The following is a 13,390-nucleotide window of genomic DNA, read 5'->3' as shown; positions in this document are numbered from 1 at the left end:
CTTTCTGCATTTTACAAATGTGAACATTTAGCCCGGCGAATCATGCTTCATGCATTGCACGAGCGTAAAAGTGAGCGACGTCAGTGAGTGTGTTGTCAAGCAAAGAGAGCGAGAGGTAGCAGTGTCTGTGAAGGGAGATCGCGGCCGGTCTTGGGCACGAAACAGGAAAAGTGTAACACCTTATATAATTTTTTTTATAACATATTTAGTCAAAAACAAAGTGATGAATGCTCAAGTCCGATTGTATATATCCTCGAGTCCGGGTCCAAGTACGAGTCATCAATCCGCGAGTCCAAGTCGAGTCACAAGTCCAGAGAGTGGATTCTCGAGTCGGACTCGAGTACTCCATCACTGCATTAATGTGCATTTCTTTCTCAAAGATGGTCTATTGCAAGACAGCATGTTTCACTCTCTCTCCCTCTCTCCTTTTCACCCCTCCCCCCTTTAGTCACTCTGACTGTCATTCTGTAGTGACTGAACACAGACAGTCAGGCAGAGTAACAGCAGGTTTCTGATTTTTTTTCTTCTTTAATTCATAGAAGCTTGTATAAAATTGATATTAACAGCACTTGCTCAGAATGATTAGATCTGTGTGAAAAAAGTTTTAAAGAGTTTGGATGCTGCACTTTAAAGATATAAAAAATTACGATTATCTTTTTTACTATATCTTTAAAAAATCACCATGTCAACACCGTTCAAGATATCCCAAATCCGCTCGCAATTTAGCATCTTCAGAATCTTCTCTTCATGTTAAAGTTTGGTGTGAACAGCTTGTTGTTCTAAGGAGGAGTATAAATTTGTTTACAGCCTGATTTTTCCAAAAATCCACATTCAAATCAAAATAGCCGGCTTCCTGTTGGTCGTAGCTAATGGGTTTGATTTAGAAAGTTGTCCAGATTGATGAGAACAATATATGTGCAGAGTTTGGTGACTGTAGGAAAAACTAACCCCCCAACTTTTGTCAAAAGATGGCGCTATAGAGTGCCTGCTCCACACCCATTTATGACCTTTTGCCAGTGTCTAACTATCATTAATATTGATGTGTGTGTTGAGTTTCATGAAATTCTAAGTATGTTATCTGCCTCGAAAAGACAGGGATCTAATTTTAAAGTTTGACACATTGCCATGGCAACAGCATTTGATTTATCATCAGCCCCTTTACATATTCTCATCTACCGTGTTTTTACATTATTTTGATGAAGTTTGAAGAAAATCGAGTAAAATTAAGAGGCTCATTTCAAAGCATTTTGAAAATGACACACTTCCTGCTGCCAGTTGGTGGCGCTATAAATTTGACTCATAATAGGCACGTTTATGTAATCGGCATCATACAACGAACAAACTGGTGAAGTTTCATCAGAATCAGGCAATGTGTGCAACAGTTATTAGACACTTCCTGTTTCTCATTTCTCGCCATAACTTTGTCGCCTTGCCACGGCCAAACCGTTCAAGATATCAAAAATCCCCTCGCAATTTAGCATCCCCAATGTCTTGATCATGCTGACCGAGTTTGGTGACAATCCTATCGAAATCCTGGGAGGAGTATATCAAATTCCACAGCATGCGCTTTTTACTCAGCCCTAAATATCTCACATCCTGTTGGGTGGAGCCTATGACAGAGTACAAAAGTTGTTTGGCTCATTGAGATCTATATGTGTACCGAGTTTCATATGGGTACGTGTAAGTATGTGTGCGCAGTACATCAAGTTTTCAAACTGTGTTCCAGGGGGCGCTGTAGAGGCCCTGAACCACGCCCGGGTCCCAGCCTCTGTGGCGTCCGGACGACGGCAGATTCCAACGTGTGTGCAAATTTTCAAGAGTTTCTGAGTATGTTAAGTCCCCCAAAATAGCCCGGAAGGTGAAAAAAAAAAAAAAAAAAAAAAAAAAAAGAATCCTTATGCTGCGTTCACACCAAACGCGAATATGCGTCTGGCACGAGTGATTTCAATGTTAAGTCAATGGTAAGACGCGTCTGGAGTTCTTGCGGCGCGAATTGGCGTTTAACGCGGCGCGGTAGACGCGAATTCGCCTCATTCGCGCCTCTAGTTCGCGCGAATGGCGCGAATTGAGCGTCTGGCGCATTACGCGCGAATTGTGCTTTTTGTGCATCACGCGTTTGACGTGAATTCGCGTCTGCCGCCCGAGTTGAAAAATCTGAACTTCTGCGTCAATTCGCGCCGCGTTAACCAATCAGGAGCCTGCTTGATGCTGTGGCGGCAGGCCCGCCCGGAGTCACTCATTCAAATATGAAACATGAATACTAAATGCCTAGTGCGGTTCTAATGCACAACAAAGCAAGTGTTTTATCACATATATGACACATATATTCATTTTGTATTGAATGCTATTTATTCCATATCTAAATCTTAATTATATGAAACATTATTATAGTGTAGTGTGTCTACACTATAATAACAGAACAATAATAACTATAATAGTGTGTATACTTTAGTGTGTCTGGACAGTGTTGTGTGAGGAAAATAAAGAAATCACAGGACAGGTTAAATACTTTTGGAGGCTGGCTCCATTTATCAAAACAAAAATAAATAACAGATTTTACAGTAATAACCTGAACAAAGAAATGGCACAGACCTATAGAATTATTATACATCAAAGGAGGAATGACATAAAGGAGTACTTCACTTTTAAAATGAAAATTCTGTCATCATATACTGCTCCAACGCACAGAGGGAAGTTCCACCGCTCCTGAAATCCCCTCGCTCCGATGCGGGACAGCAGGTCATCGAACTGGGCGCGGGACAGGCGGAAGTACCGCTGAAAGCGGCCGTCATCCAGGCGCAGCTCCTGGAGCAAGTGATGAAACTCGCCGAACTGGGTTCGCCTCCGAAGGGTCTGGTGGACCCAAATACGGCGACGATGATCCCTACGCCGCTGTTCTGCTCTCCATAGCAAACACAGAGCGGTGACTCTCTCGATAAATGACCGATCAACAACAGACATCTTGGAAAAAGATGGCCGCCAACGGGGTTTGAAACTTTCGCCTCTGACGCGCGAATGAACACAAAGTGGTCACGCGTATAACTAGATGCGGCAGGCGCGAATTTAGACGCATATTCGCGTTTGGTGTGAACGCGGCATTAGAAGAACAATAGGGCCTTTGCCCTTTTGGGCTCGGGCCCTAATAATAAACGGAGCAATTCCAATAGGGTCCTCGCACTGCAGTGCTCGTGCCCTAATAAACATTAAAGTAAATGTGTTCCTGTAGTTTTGTTAACATGGTCAACAGTTACTTTGTTTGAACTGACAATTGAACAAGTTTTTGTAAAAAGTGTTGAAATATGAGGATTAATCCACACAGATGAACAAATCAAATCAGTAATTTAACATCTTTGCCAGGTTGTAATTTCACAAACAGCACAACTGATTCAGTGCTATAGTGTGCTTAACAATCATGGTTTTTTTTTCAGTGAACTATCCTTTTAATATTAACACTGATAAAACTAATTTAACATGTCTTCTCATGGCTTATTGATTTTTGACTATTAAAGTTATTTGTCTTCAAATTAATTCATTAAGAAGTGAATTAATTTGAAGTGTTCATTAAGAAGTGTTTGGTTTTTAGGTCTGAGCCAGCAGAGAATGTGTCAAACATCCTAGAGCAAAATCGCTGTCTCCAAGATGAAAACAGCAAGCTGAGCCGAGAGCTGAGTGAGGCTGTGGGACAGACGGCTCTTATGTTTGAAAGGATCTTCATGGTAAGTCTTTTTTGGACATCATCTTCTGTAGTTTAGGGAATTTTAGTTTATCTATTGTCCATGTTATTATCCATTAATATGTTAAGATACTGAAAAAAGCACAAATGTCAGGGCATGTCAAAACTTCTTCAGGGCCCCTAAAACACCCTTAGACCCCAGAGGGTTAGTGCTAAAAATTACCAATGTTCTGCATTGTTTGCTGCTAAAATATTGAGGGTAAAATGGCTATGTTAAATCTGTGTTCATTCATTCACCATTGACATGCCGATTCTGGGTGTAATGTTTGGCAAAATAGAAGCTTTGGCTATTTTTGCCACTTAATTTCTTTACTGTATGGTTAAACCATTTTCTTATTTTGTGCATTAATTTAATAGTTTGGTCGTTCTTTTAGATAGAGCAGACAAATGAGAAACTGCAAGGCAAGCTGGAGGAGTTGAGGCAGCATGCAGCGTAAGTAATCAATATTTTACTAATCTGTGGACCAGTGAGGTTCATGAATGTGTTTAGAAATCTGAACAAAATCCTATAAATGAAAAGGTTTGTCACTGTTTCAGGTGTAAGGTGGACCTACAGAAGATGGTGGAAACCCTGGAAGACCAGGAACTGAAGGAGAATATGGAGGTGATCCAGAACCTTCAACAGCTTATCCTAGAACTGCAGGTAATAGAAATGGGATTTGGTGGAGAATGTAATATGTGAATGTAAAGTGTAAGTGCTTTATTAAAAAAAATGGCAGTGCCAATGTGGAGAAAACTAGGCAAAAAGGTGAATCCAAGCAGAATGTGATTTGCTTTGTGATTAGAACAGAAAAATGACTACTAAAGTTCAGAGTCCATTTATGTAAGGATGTAAGAGTTGAGATGAGCATCTAATAGTTAAACTGGACATGTACAATTTCTGAAGACGATGTCTTTTGTAGTCTAACCAGCACTGTGAGATCTAGTGTAAAGCACTTGAATTCAGAGAACAACACAAATTACTTTTTAAACTAGTTAAACAAGGAGAAACACTGTGCAACGATACAGTCAGAAGGCTTTTCAATCTACAAATTGCCTTCATTTACAGTGAGTTTACTGTAGTAACACTAACTGCACCATGGTTTTGTGGCAAAATGTGGGATATTTAAATTAACTTTTATTATATTATTTATGTAGACGTGCATTAAAGAAGTAATGGAATATAATAACAGTAAGCCTATTTTTTTGTGATTTAATCTATAGGGCATTTAGGCTGCTGTTTTTCATATAAATACAGAAACCATAAAGTTACATTTTTACCATGGTATAATATTATAGAATATTAGTAGACTGTCTTAATGTCTTCTAACACTTTATTTTGATGGGTCCAAAAACTTATCTTATTCTACTTACCCTAAACCTAATCTAAGTCCACTCCAAGAGTTAGTATTTGCAAATTAATGAGAAATGAGCAAATGCTCAGATCTGGTCTGATTCTAGTGGAATGCTGTTTAAAAGCCAGTTTTAGAGAATATTCATGCAAATTCATTTGCCATGTAAATACCCACTGCCATTTAATTTTATTCCTTCAAACTCATTGTTGATAATAAAAATGGCATATTTAATAATTTTTTCCTCATTAAAAAAAAATTCTTCAATAAGTTTTCTGCCCAATGTGACTATATGCACTATTAGCATAGATCTAGTGTAAAAACAGAGCTGACCATCATTTTATTGTTTTTAATCAGATATCTTATCAGGTCTTGCGTTCTTTGGATATCCGTGACTATGGCATTGCTAGTGCCATGCTCTGCTGTTTGAGCTATTGTTTGAGTTTTTTCTTCTTTGTATTTGGATTACTCGGTTGGCTGAATTTTATTATTGGCAATTTGACATGAACCAGGATTAAGTTTTTCAAACCTCGTCCTGGAGTTGCTGTCATAGCAACAGGTCCGTTAGCTCAAACTTTCTCGGGAGCAGGCTCATTTAATGTAAATGGGATTAGATTGCTTCATTTTGAGTGAAGGTGATACCGAAAGTCTGTCTCAGCCACTGCTTTTTTTCTTATAATTGTACCTTAATAAACCAGGTACAATAATTTTTAAAGATAATTTTAAGATTAGTTAATTCAAATGTTGCAAAATCTTCAATAATAGACATGTTTTGCTCATTGAGAGTTTTTTTCGTGGAGGAATTATCCTCGTGATTTTATTGCAGTTACACACATTACCTATAGTTTGCATTAATTTTAAATGAGCTTTTTTGTCAGTGCATCGCAGTAGATGCAGTCTAAAGGCCTGTTCACACCAAGCACGATAAATATAACTATAAAGGTAACGTTCTAAAAAAACGTTTCAAATTTAAAAGAATACCAGTGTTCACACCACAAATTTTTTTTTTTTTTTTTTTTACAGCTGATGAACGATAAAACGCTGACAGCTAATCAGACTTCATTCAAATTTAAAAGGCTTGTACATTTGAAATAGCAGGCAACATTGTAAAGAAGCAAACAGACATTGCACAGCATAACATAAAATATAAAATTACCTCAGGAATTCAGCGCTAGTTTGGACAACATTGTCTTTCCTTCTTTGAAGGTGCAGTAGAAAAGAGTCCGTATTGTTATTATTTCCACTACATTGACTACATTACAGATCAGATAGTTTACGCTAGATTCACTGTTTAGATGAGCTCAAAACGTGCATGCTGAGGACATCTACTGGTTGAAGTCATGTAAATGCAACAAAAACTGACATTTATCGTTCACTAGTGTGGACACAAATATAGGTATAATTGTATTTATAGATCGTTATCGTTCTTGGTGTGAACGGGCCTTTACTTCTCAATTCTCAATGTTTTTAATGATCGACAATTATTTTAACAGTTGTCACTTTTATTTATATAGCGCGTTACAATACAGATTAAATGAATTGCTAATTACAGTACTTTTGACACTGGAAAAAAAATGCAAAAGCTGTACAAATTCTGGAAATAAAAAAATAATTTGGAATCGCTTAAATGGTTACACATTGTATATACAGGTGCTGGTCATATAATTAGAATTCCATTCATTCCACACAGACTGATATATTTTAAGTGTTTATTTCTTTTAATTTTGATGATTATAACTGACAACTAATGAAAACCCCAATTCAGTATCTAAGAAAATTTGAATATTGTGAAAAGGTGCAATATTGAAGACACCTGGTGCCACACTCTAATCAGCTAATTAACTCAACACCTGCAAAGGCCTTTAAATGGTCTCTCAGTCTAGTTCTGTAGGCTACACACACAATCATGGGGAAGACTGCTGATTTGACAGTTGTCCAAAAGACGACCACTGACACCTTGCACAAGGAGGGCAAGACACAAAAGGTCATTGCAAAAGAGGCTGGCTTTTCACAGAGCTCTGTGTCCAAGCACATTAATAGAGAGGCGAAGGGAAGGAAAAGATGTGGTAGAAAAAGTGTACAAGCAATAGGGATAACCGCACCCTGGAGAGAATTGTGAAACAAATCCCATTAAAAAATGTGGGGGAGATTCACAAAGAGTGGACTGCAGCAGATGTATGCAAGACATGGGTTTCAGCTGTCACATTCCTTGTGTCAAGCCACTCTTGAACAACAAGACAGCGTCAGAAGCGTCTTATCTGGGCTAAAGGCAAAAAAGACTGGACTGCTGCTGAGTGGTCTGAAGTTATGTTCTCTGATGAAAGTAAATTTTGCATTTCCTTTAAAAATTAGGGTCCCAGAGTCTGGAGGAAGAGAGGAGAGGCACAGAATTCACGGGGATTGAGGTCCAGTGTAAAGTTTCCACAGTCAGCGATGGTTTGGGGTGCCATGTCAACTGCTGGTGTTGGTCCACTGTGTTTTCTGAGGTCCAAGGTCAACACAGCTGTATACCAGGACATTTTAGAGCACTTCATGCTTCCTGCTGCTGACCAACTTTATGGAGATGCAGATTTCATTTTCCAACAGGACTTGGCACCTGCACACAGTGCCACACCTACCAGTACCTGGTTTAAGGAACATGGTATCCCTGTTCTTAATTGGCCAACAACATAGAAAATCTATGGGGTATTGTGAAGAGGAAGATGCGATATGCCAGACCCAACAATGCAGAAGAGCTGAAGGCCACTATCAGAGCAACCTGGGCTCTCGTAACACCTGAGCAGTGCCACAGACTGATCGACTCCATGCCACGCCGCATTGCTGCAGTAATTCAGGCAAAAGGAGCCCCAACTAAGTATTGAGTGCTGTACATGCTCATACTTTTCATGTTCATACTTCTCAGTTGGCCAAGATTTCTAAAAATCCTTTCTTTGTATTGGTCTTGAGTAGTAATCAAATTTTCTGAGATACTGAATTTGGGGTTTTCATTAGTTGTCAGTTATAATCATCAAAATTAAAAGAAATAAACACTTGAAATATATCAGTCTGTGTGGAATAAATGTATACATTATACAAGTTTCACTTCTTGAATGGAATTAGTGAAATCAACTTTTTGAAGATATTCTAATTATATGACCAACACCTGTAAGAATGATAGAATTTGGCTGACTAGGCTTTTTCCTTGATTTTAATTATTTTATTTCATTATGTTGCCATCTCGCCACCAGCCAATTGCTGCTGATTAGTGCATTGCTGATTATGGTTTAGAGCAGTGTTTCCCAACTCTAGTCCTCGCCCCGCCACAGCCCCTCCTTCCGACCCTCCTTTTTATCAGATCCACTAACTTGTTTGAATAACCAAATCAGCCAGAGATCAGTTATCAGGATTCAAAGATCTGGCATCTGTCAAATCATCTCAGATGTATTAAGTGAGGTATGTAGGGCTGCAACAACGAATCGATAAAATCGATAAAAATCGATTACTAAAAGCGTTGGCAACGAATTTCATAATCGATTCGTTGTGTCGCGCGACGCAGAGACATTTGGTTGTTATTATATATATTTTTTTTTTAAAAATTGAGCGCAGAGCGGAGTGGACACATTCGGTCTCTCTCCCGCACTGATGCCAGCAGAGTTCGGCACCTCATAAGCTGTGTTTCCATCCAAAAATGCGAATTTAACTTATGCGCAAAACTGGAACATTTGAGCATAAAGCACCGTTTCTACATTATATATATATGCTGCCCCGATTTATATCAAACATGTTTGATATTTAAGCCTACTTTGGCTAGCGTACTTTCACAGCAGCCAATGCTCGATCGCAAAACAGCTGCTGTACGGGTCGTTGGATAGTGGAGATGGAGAAAACTAACGTTACTTCTATAGTTTTTGTAACACTGTCTGTCTGTATAATGTGTCGAAAACATACCACAACCGTAAGGAGAAAGAGGAGCTCTGCTGAGGTGAAATCGTCTCAGTTTTGAATAGGGCTGTGACGGTGGCACGTTGTTTTTTTATATATAGCCTACACTTCAGTCAGCAAACAAGCAGCCTAAAAACGCTAAAATAAATCAAAGAAATAATATATTTAATTAAGAAAGTAGCCTAAGAGTATTAAATAGGCTATTAAACAAACATTCCTTGTAAAAATGTCCGACAGCTCATCAATTTTTGGCCGACTGAATTTGGCCGTCTTTTTTTCTCTTTCTCTTCCTCATTACACAGCTGCTGTTTTTAATAGCAAAGTGATTACATTTATTTTCGTTCGTTTAGTTTATAACGTTAATTTAGAGATATATTTGGAACACTTTTTGTTTGTTAAATTCAAGTTTTTGTTTTTTAAAGTTATACCTAGCAAACAGCGGCAGACAGATCAAAAGCCTGCTTAATTCATCGCGATTTAAATTAAAATCCATTGATATAAAAAACTTAAAACATATCACAATATTAGTTTAATCATTCAATCAAGATAATTCCAAAGTTTGTGCGGAGAGAAGCGCGCTTTGCAGCGCATGGAGACGCCAGTGCAATGTGGAATTTCTTTTTTGCTCATAAAGGTAAGAGTAATTTACCACCCGGGCCGGAACTGTAAAGGGTCTACCTTAGTTTGTGTGTACTAACAGTATCAACAAAATGTGCTCTTAAAGAAAACAAACAGAATACGCTTGATATCTTTGGTTTAAACAGGAGCGCTTCACAATAATTAACCGAAACCCAGGTAATTGCCTCACAAACACAATATCTATAGAAAGCTTTAAATTATTATTTTACTATAAAACGAAATAATTAAAATCAAAACAAAACTCTTTCATTAGCTAATCCATAAAGATGCATTAGGCATTAATGAGCAGATGGCAGGATCGTCAATTTCATCTTTGCAACACTGAATCAGAAAATACTAGTTTATTAATAAGTAATTCGAATATTTTCTTAATTTTTGCCTTGACACATTCATGGTAATTACTTTTGCTGGGGCTTTGAGGCCAGTTTTGCGTGCATTTGAATGCGGAACTCTTCCAGCTGGTCGCTGCTGATGGCAGGACACTAAACACCGCCGTGGCAGAATGAATGTAGCAGAGAGTTAGTCAAGTTATCCCGTTCCAGCGTGCAAAGTCACATGACTTTTTTAATGCGCACTGAGGAATTTAATTTGAGAGGCTTCTTGAGGGAAATGCAGCATGTACACCACAGCAAGCCGCTGTCTTGACGGATAGTAATTTTAGTTTATTTAGTCTATATATTTGGCAGATGTAAAGCATACATGTGTATGTTTTTTGTGTTAGTCCATTTTTATTTTATTATTATTATTATAACAGTTCAAGGAGCAACATGTTCGTGCACTTTCTAAAGATTTTAGTTCTGTTTTTGAATAAAGGGTTGTAAATCCCTTTTTTATCCGATTCATCGATTAATCGAAAAAATAATCGTTAGTTGCAGCCCTAGAGGTATGAAGAACGGACCCTTGAATGTGTTATGATTATTGAAATGTCGTTGTCATTAGTTTACAGTGATTTTTAATTGTGCGTCTAAACCAAATAACTTTGTCCAACAGAATGAGAGTGTGGGGATTGCTGCCACCATTGAGGCGATGACTTCAGGCAGTACTTCAGCTCTGGAGGTGCACACAGGGTGTTCAGCTGCTGGCCCCTCAGTGGTATTTTTTTTTTTCTAAATCATTATATTTTTTTATATGAATATTTTTCTTCTCGTTCTCATATTATAGGAGTGGCAGGTCCATAAAAAGTCAAATTTAAGGCCAAAAAAGTCTTAAATGGTACAAGAACATCTTGATTTATGATTTCAAGAGGTCTTTTGGGGACAAAGACAAGATGTGCAATATGGCTTAAAGGCGCAATATGTAAAATTTTTGGATTCAAATATAAAAATAAAAAAAACACTAGAAGAGTATTATATGTATTATTATATTATATTATTATTATATGAGTATTATAAACATTTAGTGTACGTAATTTTATCCCAAATGTTTTCAAGAATGTTTAAAACGAGAGAATGAGGCAATTTTGTGTAACAGACCGTGTCATTGTGTCGCCTGACGATTAAATCTTACACCCTCGATTTCATGTTATATAAAACATGGAAACACTAAATATATTTTAATGTTATGTTTTATTAGACAGTTCACGAACGCACTATAATGAGTAGCATTATAAAAAAACTTTCAACACACTCAAATGTGTCTAGTATGATTAAACGGCGCTGCTTTACCTCACATACGTGTGACCAGAAGGAGCGGAAGCCAGTCACCTGTGGCATAATAAAAGCTCCGCTGCTTTCGAGACGTGTGTTGCGCTCGTCTCTCATTAGCAATCACTCCTGTGGCCTCGTTTCGCTTTCACGGCTTTCAGCCCCATGCTACTTATTACTACAGTGACGTTATTAAAATCTTTAATACATTAGCTCATCCATGAATGTGATTTTTGAAGTCCCATCGCATCAGCGGTGGGGATGAAGACTACAGCTCCTATAATTCCACACTTAATCACAGCGTCACAAACTACGCCTTTGTTCGGCAAAAATGACATTGTGCCTTAAAATGTGAAGATTAAACTTCAAAAATTTAATTAAATAAGCATAAGGGCTGCATTTAAATTCACTGCTGCACTGCTTTGTGTACTGCTGTTACAGGGAAAAACAGTATATTTCTGTCATTCCAAAGGCACCGCCTGCTGGCAGAGCATAAATTTGCATTTTTAATAAGCCCATCGGCTGTTTTTGTTCAGAGTAATGCGAAAATCGACCCATATTTGTACATGGCAAACACGCAGTTATAAATGTGAACTGGTAAATCGACAAGCTATTGCATTATAAAAATTAAAACAATTAAAAACACAATAAATTAATTTTAATATAATAATTGATTGATAATAATTTAAATGAATACAATAATTGATTCTTTTGATATTTTCTTGAAAATAGTTTTAAATGCTGAAATGTGAAACTTGTATCTGAATTGTAAATCATGCTCTTTTTTTTTTTTTTTTAGTCATTTAACACTTTATCATAGACATTGCCCTGCCCCAATCATGGTATTAATTTTATTTGTGCTGGTCTTAAAAAGTCTTAAAGTTAGAGATGCACCGATTGCAATTTTCTTGGCCGATTCCGATTTTTCAGTAAGAGTGACCTGCCGATACCGATTTTTGCCGATTCCGATTTTTTTGTAATGAAAGAATATACAGAAATATTTTCTTTAACAAAATTAAACAAATTATTTTGTTCTTACAACAAAATAACTTTAATAACAAAATAAAGTGCTTTGTGCCTTCGAAAAAGTATAAAATTAGTTCCTGTAACTTACATAGTATAGTTATACTAACAAAAATCTTTTCCTCAATGTAATTCTTTTTATTTTATAATAAAAGAAATGAATAAACATTACAGCATCTTTTCATATTTTATTTCTAATGTTTTCAAGGCTCAGAGCACTTTATTTTGTTAAAGTTATTTTATTATAAGTAACAAAGCAGGTTTACTTATAAAATTAATTGAAGAAAAGTAGATTTTTGTATGGATTTAAAAAAAAAAAACCAGGATCGTCTCACGTAATAACTTTAATAACAAAAAGTGCACTGTGTCTTCAAACAGGTAGAAATAACAATGCTAGTACTAAATGCTATTACTTGAGCATTAATGGCAATTTTTTCTTGATAAAGAGAAGCATTTCTGCCTTGTCACCAGTTTATCCAGCAGTACTACACTTCGGAACATTCATTCACATTTGCGCTACGCCACCGCATACAGCGTCTTCACACACAGATGAAACTTACTAGAGAAGTGTAACAAATGCATCTGTAAATAAATACAATTTAGATTCACGTCTCGCACGCTTTAATTACCTTCAAATGGAACACTCAATTCAGTATGTGTGAAGACGCTGTATGCGGTGGTGCAGCGCAAATATGTGAATGAATGAAAGCGTAGTAAACTTCAACAGATTTCCCCTGCTCAGGGAGTAGGGAGCAATGAACACTATGCAGGGACCATGTCAATCGGAACACAGTTCATTCACGGAGCTTACTCCTAACGAGCGGGTTATCTGAATCAGGTGTGTTAACTAGAGACACGCAAAATATTTAGAGCGGGGGGCGCGATCTACCACATGTCCAGCCAAGCTAAGCAAGCGCTCATTTTTTCGACACTTTGGCGAGCTTTGACTTAGACTCGGAGCGCTAGCTTTAGCCGCTTTCCCCTTTTCAAACTGGGCATATTCAGAGGAGTGATGGTTTTTATGATGGAAGTGTCTTTTTAGGTTTGTTGTTACGAACGTTTTCGTGGTTGTTCCCTCACGTTGTATTTTGGGCTTATAA

At 37.5% G+C, this 13,390-nt stretch overlaps 1 protein-coding gene and 1 pseudogene across 1 annotated transcript in view; one reads left to right on the top strand and one right to left on the bottom strand.

Annotated features, from left to right (window-relative positions):
- The window catches only part of LOC141292873 (multidrug and toxin extrusion protein 1-like), a 341,992-nt pseudogene that overhangs the window by 236,852 nt on the left and 91,750 nt on the right, over positions 1 to 13,390 (bottom strand).
- kif4 (kinesin family member 4) overlaps positions 1 to 13,390 on the top strand; it is a 107,540-nt gene that overhangs the window by 41,984 nt on the left and 52,166 nt on the right. Inside the window, exons 11-14 of the mRNA XM_073824895.1 lie at positions 3,584 to 3,716; positions 4,108 to 4,166; positions 4,271 to 4,376; positions 10,615 to 10,716. Coding sequence (XP_073680996.1) covers positions 3,584 to 3,716; positions 4,108 to 4,166; positions 4,271 to 4,376; positions 10,615 to 10,716 — 400 coding nt within the window. The remainder of the gene's footprint in view (positions 1 to 3,583; positions 3,717 to 4,107; positions 4,167 to 4,270; positions 4,377 to 10,614; positions 10,717 to 13,390) is intronic.

Source organism: Garra rufa, chromosome 19 (assembly GCF_049309525.1).
Source record: "Garra rufa chromosome 19, GarRuf1.0, whole genome shotgun sequence".
NCBI lineage: Eukaryota > Metazoa > Chordata > Actinopteri > Cypriniformes > Cyprinidae > Garra > Garra rufa.
The sequence above is the reverse complement of the archived record's forward strand: the minus strand, read 5'-3'. Positions and strand labels throughout refer to the sequence as shown.